The 17,836-nt window shown below is 36.5% G+C and overlaps 5 protein-coding genes across 5 annotated transcripts; 2 read left to right on the forward strand and 3 right to left on the reverse strand.

Moving 5' to 3' along the window:
* Positions 1–624: 624 nt before the first annotated feature.
* LOC110411711 (mechanosensitive ion channel protein 10-like) lies at positions 625–4,416 on the forward strand. The gene is made up of 5 exons (XM_021421992.1): positions 625–2,536; positions 2,686–2,809; positions 3,205–3,498; positions 3,575–3,777; positions 3,961–4,416. Exons 1-5 carry the CDS (start codon positions 1,080–1,082, stop codon positions 4,235–4,237), a joined length of 2,355 nt encoding a protein of 784 aa, XP_021277667.1. The 5' UTR covers positions 625–1,079; the 3' UTR covers positions 4,238–4,416.
* Positions 4,417–5,221: 805 nt separating this feature from the next.
* On the forward strand, positions 5,222–5,843 carry PSBX (photosystem II subunit X). The gene has a single exon (XM_021421995.2). The coding sequence runs from the start codon at positions 5,364–5,366 to the stop codon at positions 5,727–5,729; it is 366 nt and encodes a 121-aa protein (XP_021277670.1). The 5' UTR covers positions 5,222–5,363; the 3' UTR covers positions 5,730–5,843.
* Positions 5,844–5,996: 153 nt separating this feature from the next.
* Positions 5,997–9,247, reverse strand: RPA1A (replication protein A 1A). Its single transcript, XM_021421993.2, has 2 exons — positions 8,743–9,247; positions 5,997–8,128 (listed from the first exon to the last, which is right to left on the reverse strand). The coding sequence occupies exons 1-2, from the start codon at positions 9,000–9,002 to the stop codon at positions 6,514–6,516; spliced, it is 1,875 nt and encodes a 624-aa protein (XP_021277668.1). The 5' UTR covers positions 9,003–9,247; the 3' UTR covers positions 5,997–6,513.
* Positions 9,248–9,758: 511 nt separating this feature from the next.
* LOC110411713 (small ribosomal subunit protein uS3x-like) lies at positions 9,759–11,901 on the reverse strand. The gene is made up of 6 exons (XM_021421994.2): positions 11,766–11,901; positions 11,530–11,677; positions 11,266–11,437; positions 10,431–10,485; positions 10,200–10,331; positions 9,759–10,122 (listed from the first exon to the last, which is right to left on the reverse strand). Exons 1-6 carry the CDS (start codon positions 11,793–11,795, stop codon positions 9,952–9,954), a joined length of 708 nt encoding a protein of 235 aa, XP_021277669.1. The 5' UTR covers positions 11,796–11,901; the 3' UTR covers positions 9,759–9,951.
* Positions 11,902–15,749: 3,848 nt separating this feature from the next.
* ELF4-L3 (ELF4-like 3) lies at positions 15,750–17,836 on the reverse strand. The gene is made up of 2 exons (XM_021420498.2): positions 17,585–17,836; positions 15,750–16,408 (listed from the first exon to the last, which is right to left on the reverse strand). The coding sequence occupies exon 2, from the start codon at positions 16,359–16,361 to the stop codon at positions 16,017–16,019; it is 345 nt and encodes a 114-aa protein (XP_021276173.1). The 5' UTR covers positions 16,362–16,408; positions 17,585–17,836; the 3' UTR covers positions 15,750–16,016.

Below are 17,836 nucleotides of genomic sequence, written 5' to 3' on the forward strand. Positions count from 1 at the left end.
AGGTTGACTTATTAATTTATTTATTTGGTTTGTTTTTTAATTTATTCTGTTTTATATATATATTAAAAACTATTTAACACCTTGAAACTGTTTCATTATATATTTTTATACTTTCAGTCCTACTGTACACCATGTGCCTAACTCATGTGGTTATGGAGTCAAAAGCAATTTTTATCTATGAAATAAACCATTAAACCCCAAAATTGTTGTGCTAGAGAAATTGACTTGAACTCCCTCCAGGTTGACATGATCCTTGTCGGTATCATTAATCTCAAAAAAGCACATGTTCCACGTTTATTGTTTATTAAACAAACCATAATAGTACTAATTATTATCCTTTAGGAAAATGGAAAACCAATTAAGCCAGCCTGCTCCTCAGCCCCCACCTGCACTCTGCTCCAGCTCAGCCATGCCTTGAGTCATCAAGGTTTCACATCCCCGTTTTACCCTCACCTACACTAAATTAATAATTGGATAAATAAAATAGTGTAATATTAACCATCACTGTCACTATTATGGAGGACTTGAAAAAGGTGCAAGTTGTGTCTTGTCTTTTTATAGATGGTCAGGAATGTGGCTGTTTATTTTAAAAGCAGGGCAGCCCGCGAAGGCCACAGGGTCAGACTCCAGAGCCTGATCTGAAAGTCTGCATTCTGCAACTATATTTCTTAGTATTTCTTCTCAGTCAACTTTTTGTAGCTCGAAACAGAGCATTGTTGGTTGCCGAAAACGTTTGTTGTGTAATGGGTTTTTTAGCTTTCCTGTCTTTTTCGAGATTGGCTTTTTTTTTTTTTTGGAAATTATTGCTATATTTATGTTGTTAAAAGCAATTAATGCATGACTAATATTTTGCGTTATTCCAAATCAAAGGGTCGTTGTTGATCATTTTTTTCTGCCTTTAACTGTTCTGCCCTTCTTGTTCTTCTAGTTTCCTGAGAAAAAAAAAACCAGAAGAAAATTTAACCATTTTTCTTTATTTTTTTTTTCAATCTCCCTAGAAAATAAACAGAAACTGGGCAGAATATGAGTGATTGAAATCAAGTGGCTAGTTTGGGTTTCAATAGTAGAGTAAAGCTGGTATGGAAGCTGGAAAAGGCTTGGTGGAGAAGAGAGGAACAAACGATGTTGTTCTCCATATTTCGAGTCCTGAGGATTCTTTTGTCTTCAATGAGGAAAATAATGATTCTAAAACTTTTTCTTCAATGACGGAAGCTAGTTCTTACTCTTCTCCTAAGAATGTTGAGCTGAAACAGCTTGAGAATCCTAGAGTCCAAGTCTCCACGCCCGAAACCTCTCCTTCTCCTTCTAGTGAGATTGCAAGGATGAGTCCTACTCCCAATAAGCCGCCAAAAATTCCAGCCGATAAGAAGCTTACTCCAAGAAAGTCCCTTGGAAGGTCAGCGTTTTCGAAGCCAAAATCAAGATTGGTAGAGCCGGCCTATCCAAATGATATCAAATTGGTGGAAGAAAAGAGTACCCAGATGGTGAATTTAAGCTCATCACCTTATCGGAACTCACCTAGTGCAGCGTCACCAAGCAACAAAGCTACTACTCCTAAAGAGAATTTGAGATCAGCCCCCGTTACTCCAAAAACGCCTTTAATCTCTCCAAGCATAGAGGAGGAAGATGATGAGGAGGTTTACAAGACTGCTGATCTCAAACAGAGTGAAAATTCAGGTAAAAAGTGGAAGATTTTACTTTTGATCGAGTTTGTAGCATTTATTTGCATTATGGGGCTTCTGATTGCTAGTTTAACTGTGCACAAGCTGGAAAAAACTATGATTTGGGGTTTGGAATTGTGGAAGTGGTGTGTGTTGATATTGGTTATTTTTTGCGGTAGATTGTTTACTGAATGGATGATGAATATTGTTGTATTCTTGATTGAAAAGAACTATCTGCTTAAGAAGAAGGTTTTATATTTTGTTTTCGGATTGAAAGGGAGCGTTCGGGTATTTGTTTGGTTGGGTTTGGTTCTTCTAGCATGGGGTTTGTTGTTTAACCTTGGAGTTAAGAGATCAAAGAAAACTAACCGGATTCTAAATTATATTACTAGAGCTCTTGCTTCCTGTCTCATTGGATCAGCTATATGGCTGGTGAAAACGCTTTTTGTGAAGCTATTGGCTTCTTCTTTCCAATGTACAAGATTCTTTGATAGGATTCAGGAATCGATTTTTCATCAGTACATTCTTCGAGCTCTGTCGGGTCCGCCCGTGATGGAGATGGCAGAAAAGGTTGGGAGCAGTACTAGCATAGGTCAGTTGAGTTTCAAGAATTTGATCAAAGATAAGGGAGGGGAAAAGCAAGAGGTGATTGATGTAGCCAGACTTAAGAAAATGAAGCAAGAGAAAGTATCCGCGTGGACCATGAAAGGATTAATTAATGTGATAAGTGGTTCAGGGCTGTCTACTATTGCAAACTACATTGAAGATGTTGATGATGAAGAGAATGAGCAAAAGGGTAAAGAAATAACTAGTGAATGGGAAGCAAAGGCTGCTGCTTATCGGATATTCAAAAATGTAGCAAAGCCTGGTAGCAAGTGAGTATATCTAACTTATCAAAACTCTTCAATCGTATAATAGTTTTTTCTGTTATTGTCTCACCTCTCTAATTTTTATTTTTTTTGAAAAGCTTTAAAGATGATTTCATTGCTTAAAGAAAGTCTCAGCTCTCTAATTAATGGACTAGGTACATTGAAGAGGACGACCTCTTGCGCTACATGAAAAAGGAGGAAGTGGACAATGTGCTTCCACTGTTTGAAGGAGCTGTAGAAACTGGAAAGATCAAAAGATCAACTTTAAAGAACTGGCTGGCAAGTTCTTTATCAGTTATATTATTATTATTACTATATTGTATATTATATTTTTACGTTTCTTATGCTGTTTTTATTATAGGCCTTTTTGAGTATTCTACATCAATTTGGATGATTTGGATTATTGTTTCATTTAATATTGGTTCAAACAACACCTTTGGGTCTCTGTTTGCTTGCAAATTTTGATGTTTCAGCTTTGAATATGCAAAAGTAGATTTAGTGAATGGTGTTTTGCTGCCAGAATTGTGACAATGAAAATATTATCCTGAATATGCTGCTTATAATTAGTTGTTGTAAGTTATGACATGAAGTTCTCGAGCATCATTTTAGAAGTTCAGAACTAAACGAGATGAATGCGCTTCAAACTTATCCAGTTGCCTGCTGCATGTTTGCAGGTGAATGTTTACTTTGAACGCAAATCTTTGGCACACTCCTTAAATGACACAAAGACAGCAATTGAAGAGCTGAACAGGCTTATCTCAGTGATTCTGGTTGTTGTGATCATCATTGTGTGGTTACTTATGATGGGATTTTTAACAACCCAAATACTTGTCTTCATTTCCTCTCAGCTTTTACTTGTGGCATTCATGTTTGGTAACACTGCAAAGATTGTATTTGAAGCCATCATATTTGTATTTGTGATGCACCCATTTGATGTAGGTGATCGCTGTGTCATTGATGGAGTACAGGTGAATGATTAATCTAAGAAAACATATAGCTCTATTATAGTAAGACCACCTTGATTGACATAGTTTTGCCTTCCAGATGGTCGTTGAAGAGATGAATATTCTGACAACAGTATTTTTGAGATATGACAACGAGAAAATATTCTATCCAAATTCAGTTCTAGCTACCAAACCAATCAGCAATTTTTACAGGAGCCCAGAGATGAGTGATTCTGTGGAGTTCACTGTTGATGTTTCCACATCAGTAGAGCAAATTGGAGCTTTGAAAGCTAAAATAAAAGAGTATGTTGACTCAAAACTTTCTTCACTGTTATGTTCGCAAATATACTGCTATAAGCTATGGATGGAACTTATTGATACAATATCCTAGCTGGAGTTGTGCAACAATGCTTGAAAGATGTCTTACTTACCTTTGATTTCGAATATGTACCATGCTGCATATATGACTTTGCTACTTTCCATCAGGTACCTGGATGGTAAGCCTCAGCATTGGCGCCCCGGACACAGTGTACAAGTTAAGGACATTGAAGATGTGAACAAGATGAAAATGGGACTCTATGTTACTCACACCATAAACTTTCAGAACTATGGAGATAAGAGCAGCCGGAGATCGGAACTAGTCTTAGAACTGAAGAGAATTTTCGAAGCTCTGGATATTAAATATCATCTTCTTCCTCAAGAAGTTCTGGTCACCTATGTTGGGTCGGCACCAGCTTCAGCAATTCATCAACCTACTCGATGATGGCATGATGTCATTAAATACTGGACGATTTTATTTGTTTCATATGATTTTTTTATTTTTTTGTTGGTGAAAAAATAGCTTGCATTGTTTTCTTTTCGTTGTTGGTTAATTTCAAGTTGAGAAATTCTTTTTGTATTATTTCAATCAATTATCGATTTAACAAGCTCTGTTATTGCCCGGTACTACATGGATGGAGTTAAACTTTCTTTTCTTCAGAGTATTCACGAGTTTCTAAATTTAAGATATTAAAAAAAAGGAAATTGAGATATTAAATATGGATTGTATTAAAAATTGAGATATTGGTAAAGGTTTGAAATATATATATATTAATAAATGTATTTTCTTTTTTTTTTTTTAAAAAAAAAAAAGAGATTTAGAGAAAGTTAAAAATGTTTTACCTTGATTAACTTAAGCATTCAGATAAATTAATTACTATTTTAAATTCAACAAACTATCATCTGCCTATTACATTCCTATAAACATCAATGGAAATGAATTTATAAATCAATTTTCACAATGTTGTTAATATATAATTAAGAAAAAGGTTATGTAAACTTTTATTAGCTGGCAAGTTAGTCAGAAAATATTTTTACTTCAATTCATCTAGTTTTTGGCTTCAATATTGACTCTGACATACAAACAAAATTAATAATGTTATTTCAGAGTAAATCCACTTATATTCTTAAAATAATAATTACACTCTTTTAAGATGATAGTTTGGTCAAAGTAAACCGGCCAACGGCCCAACTAATGGGCCCAAAAGAAGCCCAAATAGATAAGAACCACAGACTAGAAGAAAAGAAATCAGTCCCTTTTCTTTCTGGGTCAGTGGGTGGCCAGCCATACAAACTCTCTCCCAAATTTGAAACTTGATGCGGGATTGGACCAATAAGATAACCTTATCCATCAATTCCAGCTTGAGAAGCTGCCACATAGGACAGAGATTGAGATGACAAGGCCACTTGATATCTCTAATTTCCACCTCTCATTACACCCCTCCTCCATCTCCCCTGCTCTCAAAAACACACATTGCAACACCCCGTCTTCTCTATTTCCATAGAAGAAAATTTTCACAAGAAGAGAAGGTGTTGGTTTTAGACTCAGGGCGAGACACAGAAGAAAACCAATGGCTTCCACTTCAGCTGTTACAATGGCTCTGCCATTAACTCGTGCTAGCCAAAAGAGGGTGCCAAGCTCCGAGGCTTTCTTCAAGCCACTGCCGGTCAAGCCATCGAGGGCATTGGCGCCTGCAAGACCCAACGGGAGGCCGGAAGTCAAGGCTTCTTCACTCAAGGAGAAGGCGGTCGCTGGGTTGACAGCTGCTGCACTGACAACATCCATGGTGATCCCCGAGGTGGCTCAAGCCGCCGATGGAATTACCCCATCCCTCAAGAACTTCTTGCTTAGCATTGTAGCTGGAGGTGTAGTGCTTGCTGCCATTGTTGGAGCCGTGATTGGTGTGGCCAACTTCGACCCTGTCAAGCGTAGCTGAGCCATATAATTCTGGGATGCAGTGAATTTTTTCTTTTTTGGATAAAAAAAAAACCCTGTTTATGTATCTGTTCGATGTTTCCATTAATGAACTCTGTCTTCTGAGTGCGTGTAATTTGTGGCTGAGACCCTGTGAATTCTGAAATTTCTATCTCTTATATACAAAATCGGTGCAAACACATCCCCTTCAGAAATAGGACAAGTCAATGGATGCGTTGCTCTGGCACAAAGCCTTGCAGAACCATCATGATTGATCAACCTCCGTGAAGGCAAAGCAGACCCAAACAATATTAACTGGGCCATGGCATTTTCAAACTAATAGGCAATCATAAACCATAAATAAAAAGATTGCGTGCAGCTAAATTATGGAAACAAACAGAAGTTTATGCAGCAATGTGTAGGGATCTTCTACATTGGATTCCAATCTCTTAGGTTGCTTCATCAGGAATCTAACAAAACATTCTATGGCGAAACCGGCCAATGGCAGTGTAGATTTAATGTTCAATACATCAAACTTCGACTGCTGAAATGATTATGCTGCATAAGCAATATCATTAGCTCAAGTCACTTAAGCTTTACTTTAAAAAAAATAACATGCAACACCTCAGATTAAGAACATGCAGAATTATAGCCACTATACATTTCTTCAAAGATCCCTACAATATTTGATCAATTCATATTCAAAACTTGAATCACTAACAACAATTGTGTAACAAATAATGCCAAAGAAATGTTAATCAACTACATAGGACCAAAGTTCCAGCTCCTAAAATCATTACTTTCGTTCAAAATTTTTTTCTAATTTGCAAATTCTTCAAAATCAAGTCTAGAAGGTATCTGCTTTCGACGGAGTAGTTCACCTTTTCAGCCTTGACTACAGTGATTTTCACCCTCTGTTCATCACCATAGAGTTCCTCTTTGATTTTAAGCTTAAATACATATTGGTTAAAAAGTCTGCTGCGAATAATTTCACCAAATCTGGTATCATCCTGCAATTCATATTTCAATGAGTACAATTCCTTCGCTGAGCATCCCAAGATTTCTTCCCCAGATTCCTGGAAAGCTGTTACCCATGTCAGTCCTGTATGGTCTTGAATCTGAACCTGGAGAAGATATCTGTACTCACATTCCTCAAATTCTTGATTACAACGGTCACACAGCCATTTATTTTTAAGCGACCGTGCCACTTTCTTATTGCATTGTCTATCTCCAATCATCAATGGGCAAGCTGTGTAACAGAAATTATCTGTTTTAATGAAAACTACAGTCGCCCTTGCTGTGACCCAATCTGGCTTATCAGATCTTCCAAGACCCTCATCCTTGATCTGAGACAAGGTTTTACGTATCTCATTCTTGGATCCTCCAGGCAAATTTTCTTTGGAAATAGAGATAGAAGCAGTATTCCTCCCCCCTTTTTCAAACCAGTCTCTAAGACCCTGTGCCTCTGGACAATCTGGATTTATAAAGAGCTGCGTGGAAGAAATAGTGCCAATTGATTTTCCATTGAAGTCACTGACCTTGCCAGCTTTAACAGCCAAAACTGGGAAAAACCCAGAATCAACCATCTCTTGCAGCTTTTGACCTTCCTTGTTGCAGAAATCACCCCAAAGGGTTAGCTCAACACTCTTTTCAGATGCATCCTTCAAATTCAGAATTCTTCTCTGAGTTTCCATACCATTCTTCCTCAAAATAGGAACTGAAGGGTTAACAGTTATCACAATACCAATAACATCAAGTATAGAATTGTTTTCAGCACTCTCAATTTCACAGATAGGTCTGAAGGAGAACTGTTGTCTTGGAATAGAGCCATCTTCATAAGGGCAAAGCTCCACAGTTGAATTTGATTCCAAGAATATCTCCCACTCATTCTTCAGATGGTTAAAATTCTTTTGTGCAGGTTTCAAGCTACCCTTTGAAATTAAGTAGACTCTACCAACTTCAATAACATTGTAGAAGCGGTCAACAACAGCATTGAAGCAGGTCACCCGTATTTCTCCTCCATCAGAGTCAAGGAGGTCAAAGGAGAAGACCTTCCCATCCCCCCTAGCATTGTTGTAGCGACGCAGATCCCCTTTTGCAGTCACACGAGCCTTGATTGCCCAACGACCCTGATAAGGATTCAAAGCAGCAATAGGAATAATCCGTGCTGGTGCCTCATTCTTCATTATTGGGCCCTGAATTTTGTAATTTGGAGGCGGCTGGTACGGGGGTTGAATAGTCGGGCGAAAACTCTGGACATTGTTAGTGGGAACATTGGCTCTATATTTATAATTGCTAGACTTCACTGAAGGCTCCAAATTGCTATTAGGCCTTGCTGAATCAGAATCCGTAAGAAGTTTTGGATTCCCAATTATTTCACACTCTGGAATTATAGTCTCCATATTCAGAACAACAATAATCCTACACAGAGAGAACAACAAAAAAATTTATCCAAGACTTCTTAAATGAACATGTCACCAACTATCAATCAAAAGAGCTGAAAGCAATAGAACTTCCACGAACATGTAGTGACTTATAAGGCATGAAACGTAATTATTTTCAAAACATGTTTCTGAAGGCTATGTAACATATTTGATTTCAAATTATACACTGTGGAGAATGAATAATATGATTTCGTTTCCTCCTTACTTTAAGTGATATCTTGAATATGAATAATCTACTCAACAATGGTCCTAGGCTTACCTTTTATTTAAGTTCATTAGGAGCAGATAGGATTAACGATAATTCATCCGCTTAAAAGTTCCTTCAACTTTGTATTCAAGGCACCAATCAACTTGGACGCTTAATAAAAATGAATTTGAATTTCTCAAATCTTCAACCCCCCAAAAAAAAAGCAAAACGAACTTTGCTCTTGTATTTTAAAAAATAAAAGGTTCAAAGTTGAATCTCAAGTCTTCCCAAACTGAATTTTGAAACTACATAATCGTATATCAACACTTACTTTCCAAAAAAAATTCGTATATCAACATTCAAATTAATTGATTAGTTTCAAGTAGATAAGCAGTCAATCGCACCTGCGATTCTGAACAGTGCTGCAAATGTAATCGATCAACTGGATGATAGATCCTTTCTCGACTCGTCCGGTCCTAACTTGTTCATTGAGCTGAGTGGCGAGCATCGCGTGCTGAGCGGATTCGGAATCGGATAGTAGAAACCGGTATCTCTCCTGAGAGTTGCCAATCAGCTTGATATCCACCACCTGAACCAACGGCTTGGAGTTCACATCGCCAGCGTTGATCGACGCAATCGCGTTGCGCGTGAGATTAACTGGCATCTTCGCGACTAAAACTAAATCTCGCGAGCAAAAACCCTAACGGCCTATAAAATGTGAAGGAATTTAAAATTTTTTGGGGTGAATTTTTAGACAGATTAACGGCAATTGATAGGAGGGAGAAGCATAGTGAGAAACGATAGAGGGGTAAGGTAATGGTCCGATGGCGGGGATTTGGGGAAAAAGATATAACCGACTTGAGATGGAGGAGAATTTGGTTTTGATTTTTGAAACGAGAAAATGGGCACCAATATTCTGTTTAGGACATATTTACTGTCACAAGCCCGCATACCTGGCGGGTCATTTGAACCTCGATCGATGGTTTTCACTCTAAACGCAGCGTTGTGGGTTTTTTATTTTTTTTTCGTCTTTCTTGTGTGACCCCTAGCGGAGGCTTTACAAACTCGATTTGAGAGTAAAATAAGTTTGCTTGGAAGTTTTTGATAACCGTTAACCAACCAGCACACACCAGGCAGGAGCATTACCCATTTTGGAAAGACTCTGGAAAGCTTCTACCGGGGGCAAATGGATAATCTTCTTCAGCATTCATGGCATTCAAAACAATTATTTATTTTTAGCTCTCCATTCTCTTATTCTCCTCATTTTCTTGGCAAAAAAAGAGTGTTCTAAACAAAAGAGTGTGCAGTAAGAAGTAAAATACAGCATTACACCGCAACGCTCATCATACTGTCTGAAGATTTCAAATGCCTGCCTCAACAGAGAATGAAACACCAACCACAGGCAGAGACCAAAATGACATTATAAACTTCAAAAAATAATAAATCCTTAATGAAAACTAATTTAGTGTAACAAAATTTGAGAAACATCAAAGAAAAATACAAAAGCATCCAGCAGCGGTCTTTGGGGCCAAATTTTGGCTTCAAAAACTACGGCAATTGCATACTCCCAAAATTAAATAGAAAACTATCATCAAAATGGTCATCATTGAGCTTTAAGCGACCACCGGAATCTCAATATCTGTTGTTTCGGGCTTAAACTTGACGGTCTCTTCATCCTCCTTGGGAAGGTGGATTGTGACAAGATCAGGTAGTGGAGTTGTAGGGCCTTGCTTACCCTTGGGATCCCAGTCGAGCATGATCTTGACCTTGATACCTAGTACCCCCTGTGTTAACAATCCTAAAATTGGTCAGAAATGACAATCAAATGGGGCAAACCAGAGAAAATAAATGGATTGCGAACCTGTCTCAAAAGAACATGTCTGACAGCAGAGTCAATATATTCATTGACTGGATGACCAGAAGAAATCATATACCCATCCTTGAATTTCATAGACTTGGCTCGCTGTGCCCTTAGCTTTCCACTAACAATAACCTATTGCACAAGGAAGCAAAAAAAACATACAAGTTAAAAACATAAGTCAAATAAAGGACACAATGTCATATTAACTCCAAAATCAGCTAGTTTACAAACCTCGCATCCCTTGGCACCACTCTCCATGATGAATCTCAAGACACCATAGCAAGCCCTGAAATAGAATATCAACCATCCCAGCTATCAGCTTGAATCCACAAACAAAAACAACCAATTTACACCATTTATGACAACATCAACAAGTTCACAAATTTCAAATAAAATCCATAACATACACACAGAGAAACCAAATAATTGCACCAAAAAATGAATAATGAAATCGATAGCTCTGAAGATGTATCCTCCCAAATGTTACTGGAAGAAAACAATGAATTTCAAACAGGATGATGGGATGGAGGATTGAATTAATCTTGTCATCTTCCGACACAAAATCGGTACAGGAATAACCTATTTGCTTTATAGATGACTAGATATAGTCAAAAAATGTCATGAAACCCCTGGCTAAAACCAAAAATGAACAAAAGAAAACATAGATTTCGCAAATTTTCATATGCACAACCAGGTCATTTGACATCTATAAATACATCACATTCGCATACAAAATCAATTACATATCACAATAAGAAATTAAGAAGAAAAAAACTGGCATTGTTCCATCCCTAAGGTTACTGCAAGAAAAACAAATGAATTTTCAGCAGGATTATGGAACAGAGGAAATATATTATCTAATAGCTTTTGTCATCTTCCGACACAAAAACTGGTAGTGAAATACCAATCTGCTTTGTAGATGACGTTATACAACAACCATTAACAAACTCTAATAATTTAAACTCAATTAAATATATTGCATATAAAGTCGCACATTGACATGAACACTAAATTTAGCATTAACAGGCTTTAAAATCTGTAAAATGAATCAATTTTCAGTATGTACCTTCGGACAGCAAGACCTCCGAGAAGCTTGTAGCGAAGAGACTCGGCCTGAGCAATAGCGCAAAGGCCTCTGTTGTTGACCTTCTCAGCGTAAAGCTCAACGCTGTTTTCTGGGAACTTGAATCGCTTCTGAACCACTGAGGTCAGCTCCCTAATCCTCCTCCCTTTCTCACCTACAATCCCCAATTATCATAAATTTCAAAATCGAGAATCAAAAAAGAAGTAGCCTTGGTCTAGAAAAAGAACAATATTTTTAGAAAGATACCGAGAACGTTTTGGGTGCGGGTGGCTCTGATGATGATCTCGGTGCGCATGGGGGTAACTCTGACCTCGACTCCAGAGTATCCATCCTCAGCCAGCTCCCTGGTCAAGACCTCGTTGAGTTCCGCAAAGAAGACTCCGTCAGCCACAAACTGAAAGTGATGGGAAATAAACAAAATAATTTCGATGAAATTTACGAAACAAATGGAAGAAATGAGAAGAAGAAACTGGAGGCAATACCTTTCGCTTTTTGCTGATTTGAGCTGCCATGCTTTTTGGGTTAAAGTGAGGGGAAGGAAGGGAAGCTGCAGAGAGATGAGATCTTAAGACGGCTGCAAACCCTCGCTAGGGTTTGGGATTTAGAACCGCGGCTTATATGGATAATTTTCAAACGTGGACCGGGTTTGATTATTTGGATCACATCTACAAAAGGAAAGGGCCCGTAGAAGGTCATAGTTCAGACCCGATGAACCTGAAAAGTGAAAGCCATTCCTCTTTACAAACCTGGCGGCCCATTACTTCGACCCAGCTATACTACGACTACATTATGAAATAAAGTTTCATTAATTGACCATTTTATTCAATTTGTCAGATCAAAATGAATATTCCTTAGTATTTTAGATTCGTAATACCAATGTAGAAAATTAAGCATTCACTAATATTAGTTATAACACAAAATTTTGCTTACAGTAATATTTTCTTATATTGAATAAAATATTTGATATTTAAAGTGATGATCTTCAAAATATCGAGTGAAAATAATACTTTACATAGTAATATTAAAGAGTGCACTCAAACATACTCGTTAAGCATAGATTCTCTATTAGATACTTAAAAAGAAGTAAATTTTATTACATATACTACCCTAGAGCATGGTCTAGCCTGGAGGCTAGAATTCATTAACATACACAAATGTTTTAGCCTTTCAATTCATAATTAAGAGTATCCTTTTATTGGGTTGAAGAATGAAGGGGGAAGAGCTTAAATTAAAGGTGCCTAACAAATCACGGAACTTCCAGCTTTTTCATTGCGCAAATAGCAGTACATAGGCATGGAACCGGAACCCCTAAAGCTGCCTAATAATTTACTTGCACCTGGAGGAATGAGTAAAAGACAACAAAACAAAGGGGTGTTTCGATAGAAAAAGAATAGAATCCGTAGAAAAGAAAATAAGTTTAGCTGTGTCGTAAGCTCCAATCTTATCTCCCTTCCTCATCATCAAAGATATTCAAAAGAAAAGTTGGGAATTCTTTAGCATCTTGTGATAAAGTTGTCTATTGCAAATCAAAGTAAAGAGAAAGAAACTAGAAAGGGGGAATGGTACATGGACATACTTTTTTCTAAGCGATGAGACAACTGTAATCCTATCCTTTTTCAAATGCACAATTATGGAGACAAGGGAAAGCCTTTTTTCCCTACCCACTCACTGTTTGATCAGTTAAACAACCATATGTTTTCTTTTAAGATTGCCCAATCAGAGTTGCAACTCTAGTTACTTGATACATCTGTTATAAAGCAACTTCCTTTTTTGTGGGTCACCCTAAGAAAATGCTGAAGATAACCCTTTTCCTGCATCTCTTTGGGAGATCTCCATGCCCATTTCCTGAAAAATGTTCATTTATTTAATGTTATTATAAATAAATGTAATTAGAGCATAATTAGTCGTTTTCAAGAGGAAAACATGGGTTATTATAATTGGATGACCACAATCTGTTCCAACTAATGATGTTGATAACCCCATAAGAGATCCTTGATTATTATAGGATAAAAGTGGGGGAAGCTAGACTGGGGTTCCTTTCCAACCTATTTGCTGGAAATGCAAGGAACAAAAAGGAAAGAAAGCAAACAAAAAAAAAAGAAAAGAAAAAGTAGATTCCCATTTCACATGTAATGTTATAGCATGTTTAATTTGTCTTGGCTAGGTTTTTAGACCCTTTAATTAGCCACCAGAATTATTTCCATCTTCAACAACTTACATGATTACCTTAAACTATGCAAATTATTATTATTATTGGCATCATTTGGTAATTACCATTTTGTTTGATCTGGTGGAATTCAAAGGGATTTCTTAGAGTGCTTACTGGCCGGCCTACGTTGGATTTGATATTGATCGATGTCATCAAGATTTATATCTTTTCAATCTTATTTCAAAATTATTATCTTATACATTATTGTGACATATTTAAAGGATAATCCTTATACTTAAGCAAAAAACATTAATACTTTTGTTTATTTCTTATTGCAGATAAATAATACTAATTACTACTACTACTATTTTATATATTGAAGGAGATTAAAATAGAGAATATAACATGGAAAGAAGAAATAAGGATTGGTGGCCCAATTATGGTGGTCACCTTGTACTTCCAAAAAGAATTAGTTATTTTAAAAATTTATTTTCCAAACTTAATTATCAATGAGAAAAAAAAATGTGGTGGTGGCATCTAAAAATCACATTCAGTGTTTAGATAAAAGATATATGCTTTTCATTTTCAAAAGAGAAGGCCTCCACAAATGTGCCTGAATATGGATAATAACAATCTTTACTTGAAATTGTACTTATATGTCACCTTTGAGAGAGACGTTTTACCGAAATATATTTATGCCATAAATTAATTGTCATAATCAAAACCGTATTGCTCCTTAGAATAGATTCTTTTTTTTTTTTCTATATATGTTGTTGGGTGTGATCATGCATTTGTTGTTGAGCTTCATGAATAAATAAATCAGAATCCAGAATTTTCACTTGCTTACAAATACAATACGCCAGTAAGCATTTTGGTGGCTATTAGCTCTACAATGGTTGTTAGCCGACATTTTTCTTGCAACAGTCGATAGGAAAGCAAATACTATAAAGTTTTGATTTAATAATAATAATGTAGCAATAAAGTTTTGTTATGAGCACATAGATGCAGTGGGGGTGGGGGGAAGAATGAAGAATCAGTCAGGATGAGACGGAAAAGAAGTAGAAAGAACAAAAACATGAGCTTAAATGACAGATAAAGGCAATGGGAGAATGAATAATAGATATAAAGTGAGTTGAATGTGTGCGTTTGGAGCATGGACCAAATGGTAGATGAGGTAATTCCCTCACCACCAATTTAAAAAATCTAACCAGAAACAAGCCATTTTCCAGCAATCACTCATGTGGGCCTTTCCTCTCCAAAGATCAGGATATCAGGTTGCCATGTAAAGTGGGTCCATCAACAAAGACACCTGCTCAATCAGAGAACGAGAGCTGCTGAGGCGAGGAATCATCAACTTGAAGGAAGTCATAAAAGACATTTATTACATAAAGAGAATATAAAATAAAAGGGAAAAACTATGGGGGAAAAGTAAAAGAGAAAGAACCTAAGTAGGAGAAGGGATAAGCATGGAGAAGTTCAGTTTCATCCCAAAAGAAGAACCTTGGGCCCCCTGTCATGTTGTTGCGGGTCACTGTTTGCACATATCTGTCTGTCCCTAGCAACTCTAGTGCCTTGTTTTAAACAACCCCTCCCCTATACAATACTTTATTTTCATTTACCCAATACCATCCAAGAGATTGCCATTGGCTGCAACGTTTTTTTAAAAAAAAAAATTGGTCAAAAGCTCATCATCTCTTATCTGAGATTCTGATCCTGTGGTGGTATGTGATTGGGAACCAAAATGACTATCCAAAGCTGCTTTCCGACAAATTTTTTCAGAGCATCTTCTCAGAGATGTATGAACCTGCTTTCAGTTTCTTAACAAAGCATAAAAACAAAAGCAATGTTAACAGTGATTCCTCCGCAAAGAGAAGCTTTGGTATCATGGGAGAGGACCGAAAACAGTACCTTCAGACCTCTTTCAGTGTTTACTTCTCAGCTAAGGTCTAGAAGAAATATGCTTTGGATTGAGGTTGAAAAGGGAATAAAGGGTATAATGGAGAGTTTCCATCCAAAAGTAGACAATGAACCTTCATGCAAAGAATCTGAGAGAGAAAATATTTGTAAAGAGGCATAATAGATATCAGCCTTTTTGAGAAAGAGAAAAAGTTAGGATAAACTAAAAGCTCTCAGACCTCTTTTTCTATCAGTGAAATTTAAGAAGTCCTAATTGCATGACACAAAAAGATCAGCTCCTCCTTCCTTGTAAAACAACTAAAAATTGACATTTATAACATGGAAAAGGACAAAGAGAAAGAGAAGGTTTAATTGTAAAAGCAGTAACTTTTATTACCCATTACCAAGACAGCAGCAAAAATTAGAAATGAACACCCACATGCTTCATTTCAATTAGATCCAGGGTTACACGGAGTTACAATGCAATAGAAGAAATTTTAGACCGATTATTTTGTCTAACAAATGTGAGCAGTAAGTCGAGAACTAAAGACAGTTCATCACTGATACGAGGGGAGTTACAGAATCTGACCATTTTCTACTACCTCAACAAAGCTGTGAAGATTCTTCATTTGCCACCATGCAAAAGAATTACTAATAAAAAAGAAAAACCCAACTTTTTCTCTCTAAATCAAGCCGGCCTGTTTCTTTTGTGACCAGCTTTGCCGTCTGATTTCATAGCACCGCTAGAATCCCCCTCAGACGAGGCATCCATGGATTTGGTGAAGGAACTTGAAAGATCAGCATAGAGGTCAACCACTCTTCTTATGTTGTTGTTAAGCTCCCTAATTAGACCAACATTTCTGCTCAAGTTGTCAGGGATCTTGGACTCATGATTCTGGTTTATCTCATTGATGAGCAGCCTATTCTGGTCCAAGATATGCTGAACCTGAACAAAGCTCTTCTGAAATGTCTGCACGATCTTGCTATCTATCTGAGTACCATTGCCAAGCCCTGAGAACGCGTCGCCCTCCATTTTTTCCCCACTTTTTGAGTCAGAGTTCTATCAAATCAAAACCGGGCCTGAATCCAAAAAAACAAAAAGAAAAGAAGAAATATAAGAGCGAACAAAAGATGAGACAACAGTTGTTAAATGCGTTATATAAAAAAAATAAAGCTACTAGTAATACACTACTAATTTATTTATTTTTAATAAATACCCATAATCATATCCGAACTCTTAACATACTATATAGAGCAAAACCCCAGACAAAACATGAAGAAGGCGTTGGAATTGTTTTAAGGCATTTTGGGCATCAGAGACAAAGGCCTGCAGTAGAAATCATGGCCTCCATGGGTTCTACTTTTCACAGAAGGATCAGGTAACAAACATGAAAAAAATATTACAAGTACTACTTATTACTATTTTTTATTTTTATTATTGTTGTTATTATCATTATTTATGATGAGATGTGAAAAAGCAGATCCCATTTCCATAAAAGGGAACCTTTTTTAATGTACTCAGAAAATACCCACCTAAAGCACAGAGTTTCAAAGAAGAATCTCAAAGACCAAAAAAGAAAAAAGAAAAAAAAAATATATATATATATATATATATATATATAGTCAATGATGCAGAGAAGATTAGTCTCATGAGAGAGTATTATACTGCTGCAGAGAGACAGCATTATTAATCGGTTTTTAACAAAAATGAAAATCAAATATATCAACAACAAACAAAAACAACATAAATGTACATAGCTTTTATTTATCAAATTGAACAGAAAAAAGATAAAAAAAATTGCTTCAAATTCAGGGAGAAGGAAAATAACGGAAACCAAGGACCATAAATTGGGAATTCAAAACCAAAAAACCAAAACGTACTTTGAAGAAAAGTTGCAGTTACAGAAGCATAAAACCCATCACTCATTTGGCAAAAGAAAATCCTTTCTGAGAGCAAAACAAAACTTCCACAACCACACCAAAATTCCCAGGTTGGAAACCAAAAGAAAAAAAAACCAAAGAGAGTGTTAAAACAAGAACACGACGCTGATGATAAGATCGAAGTCTTGTAAGAAAGGAAAAAAATTCAAAGAAAGCCAACAGCTGAAAGAAAAAAAAAACCCATTAATTTAACTAAACAAAAGAGAAACAAGGACAAAGAAAGAGATCTTATTACATGTTTTTCTTTTTATTCTTTTCTACAGATAGACATAAATAATAATTATAAATATAATATTATATTTTCTATAGATGTACCTTGAAAATCTGGAGCATTATATTCTGGGAAGGAGACACAGATTGAAAGAAGGAAGACGAGGGATTCCCGAGGATGAGTGGAAAAAGAGCGCCGATTGAATCGAATCTCAGGAACCAAAAATTAAAGGAAAAGAGTTTTTCTGAATTATGAGAGAGCGTTTTTAGATAGAAAGAGAGAGAGAGAGAGAGAGAGAGAGAGAATATGTAGATTTGACAGTCACGCTCGGACCCCTTTGTGTCTAAATATTTTAG

This window comes from Theobroma umbraticum, unplaced genomic scaffold, assembly GCF_002168275.2.
Source record: "Theobroma umbraticum cultivar Fairchild unplaced genomic scaffold, ASM216827v3 scaffold_56.0, whole genome shotgun sequence".
NCBI lineage: Eukaryota > Viridiplantae > Streptophyta > Magnoliopsida > Malvales > Malvaceae > Theobroma > Theobroma umbraticum.

Excerpts from the sequence above, each read along its gene's own strand:
- ELF4-L3 (XM_021420498.2), bottom strand. The coding sequence starts at position 16,361 with ATGGAGGGCGACGCGTTCTCAGGGCTTGGCAATGGTACTCAGATAGAT.
- LOC110411713 (XM_021421994.2), bottom strand. The coding sequence starts at position 11,795 with ATGGCAGCTCAAATCAGCAAAAAGCGAAAG. Across the intron at positions 10,332-10,430 it reads GTGGTGCCAAGGGATGCGAG|GTTATTGTTAGTGGAAAGCT; the intron begins GTTTGTAAACTA and ends CTTGTGCAATAG. Across the intron at positions 10,123-10,199 it reads GACATGTTCTTTTGAGACAG|GGGGTACTAGGTATCAAGGT; the intron begins GTTCGCAATCCA and ends TTGTTAACACAG.
- LOC110411711 (XM_021421992.1), top strand. The coding sequence starts at position 1,080 with ATGGAAGCTGGAAAAGGCTTGGTGGAGAAGAGAGGAACAAACGATGTT. Across the intron at positions 2,810-3,204 it reads CAACTTTAAAGAACTGGCTG|GTGAATGTTTACTTTGAACG; the intron begins GCAAGTTCTTTA and ends GCATGTTTGCAG. Across the intron at positions 3,499-3,574 it reads GTGTCATTGATGGAGTACAG|ATGGTCGTTGAAGAGATGAA; the intron begins GTGAATGATTAA and ends TTTGCCTTCCAG.
- PSBX (XM_021421995.2), top strand. The coding sequence starts at position 5,364 with ATGGCTTCCACTTCAGCTGTTACAATGGCTCTGCCATTAACTCGTGCT.
- RPA1A (XM_021421993.2), bottom strand. The coding sequence starts at position 9,002 with ATGCCAGTTAATCTCACGCGCAACGCGATTGCGTCGATCAACGCTGGC. Across the intron at positions 8,129-8,742 it reads AGCACTGTTCAGAATCGCAG|GATTATTGTTGTTCTGAATA; the intron begins GTGCGATTGACT and ends CTCTCTGTGTAG.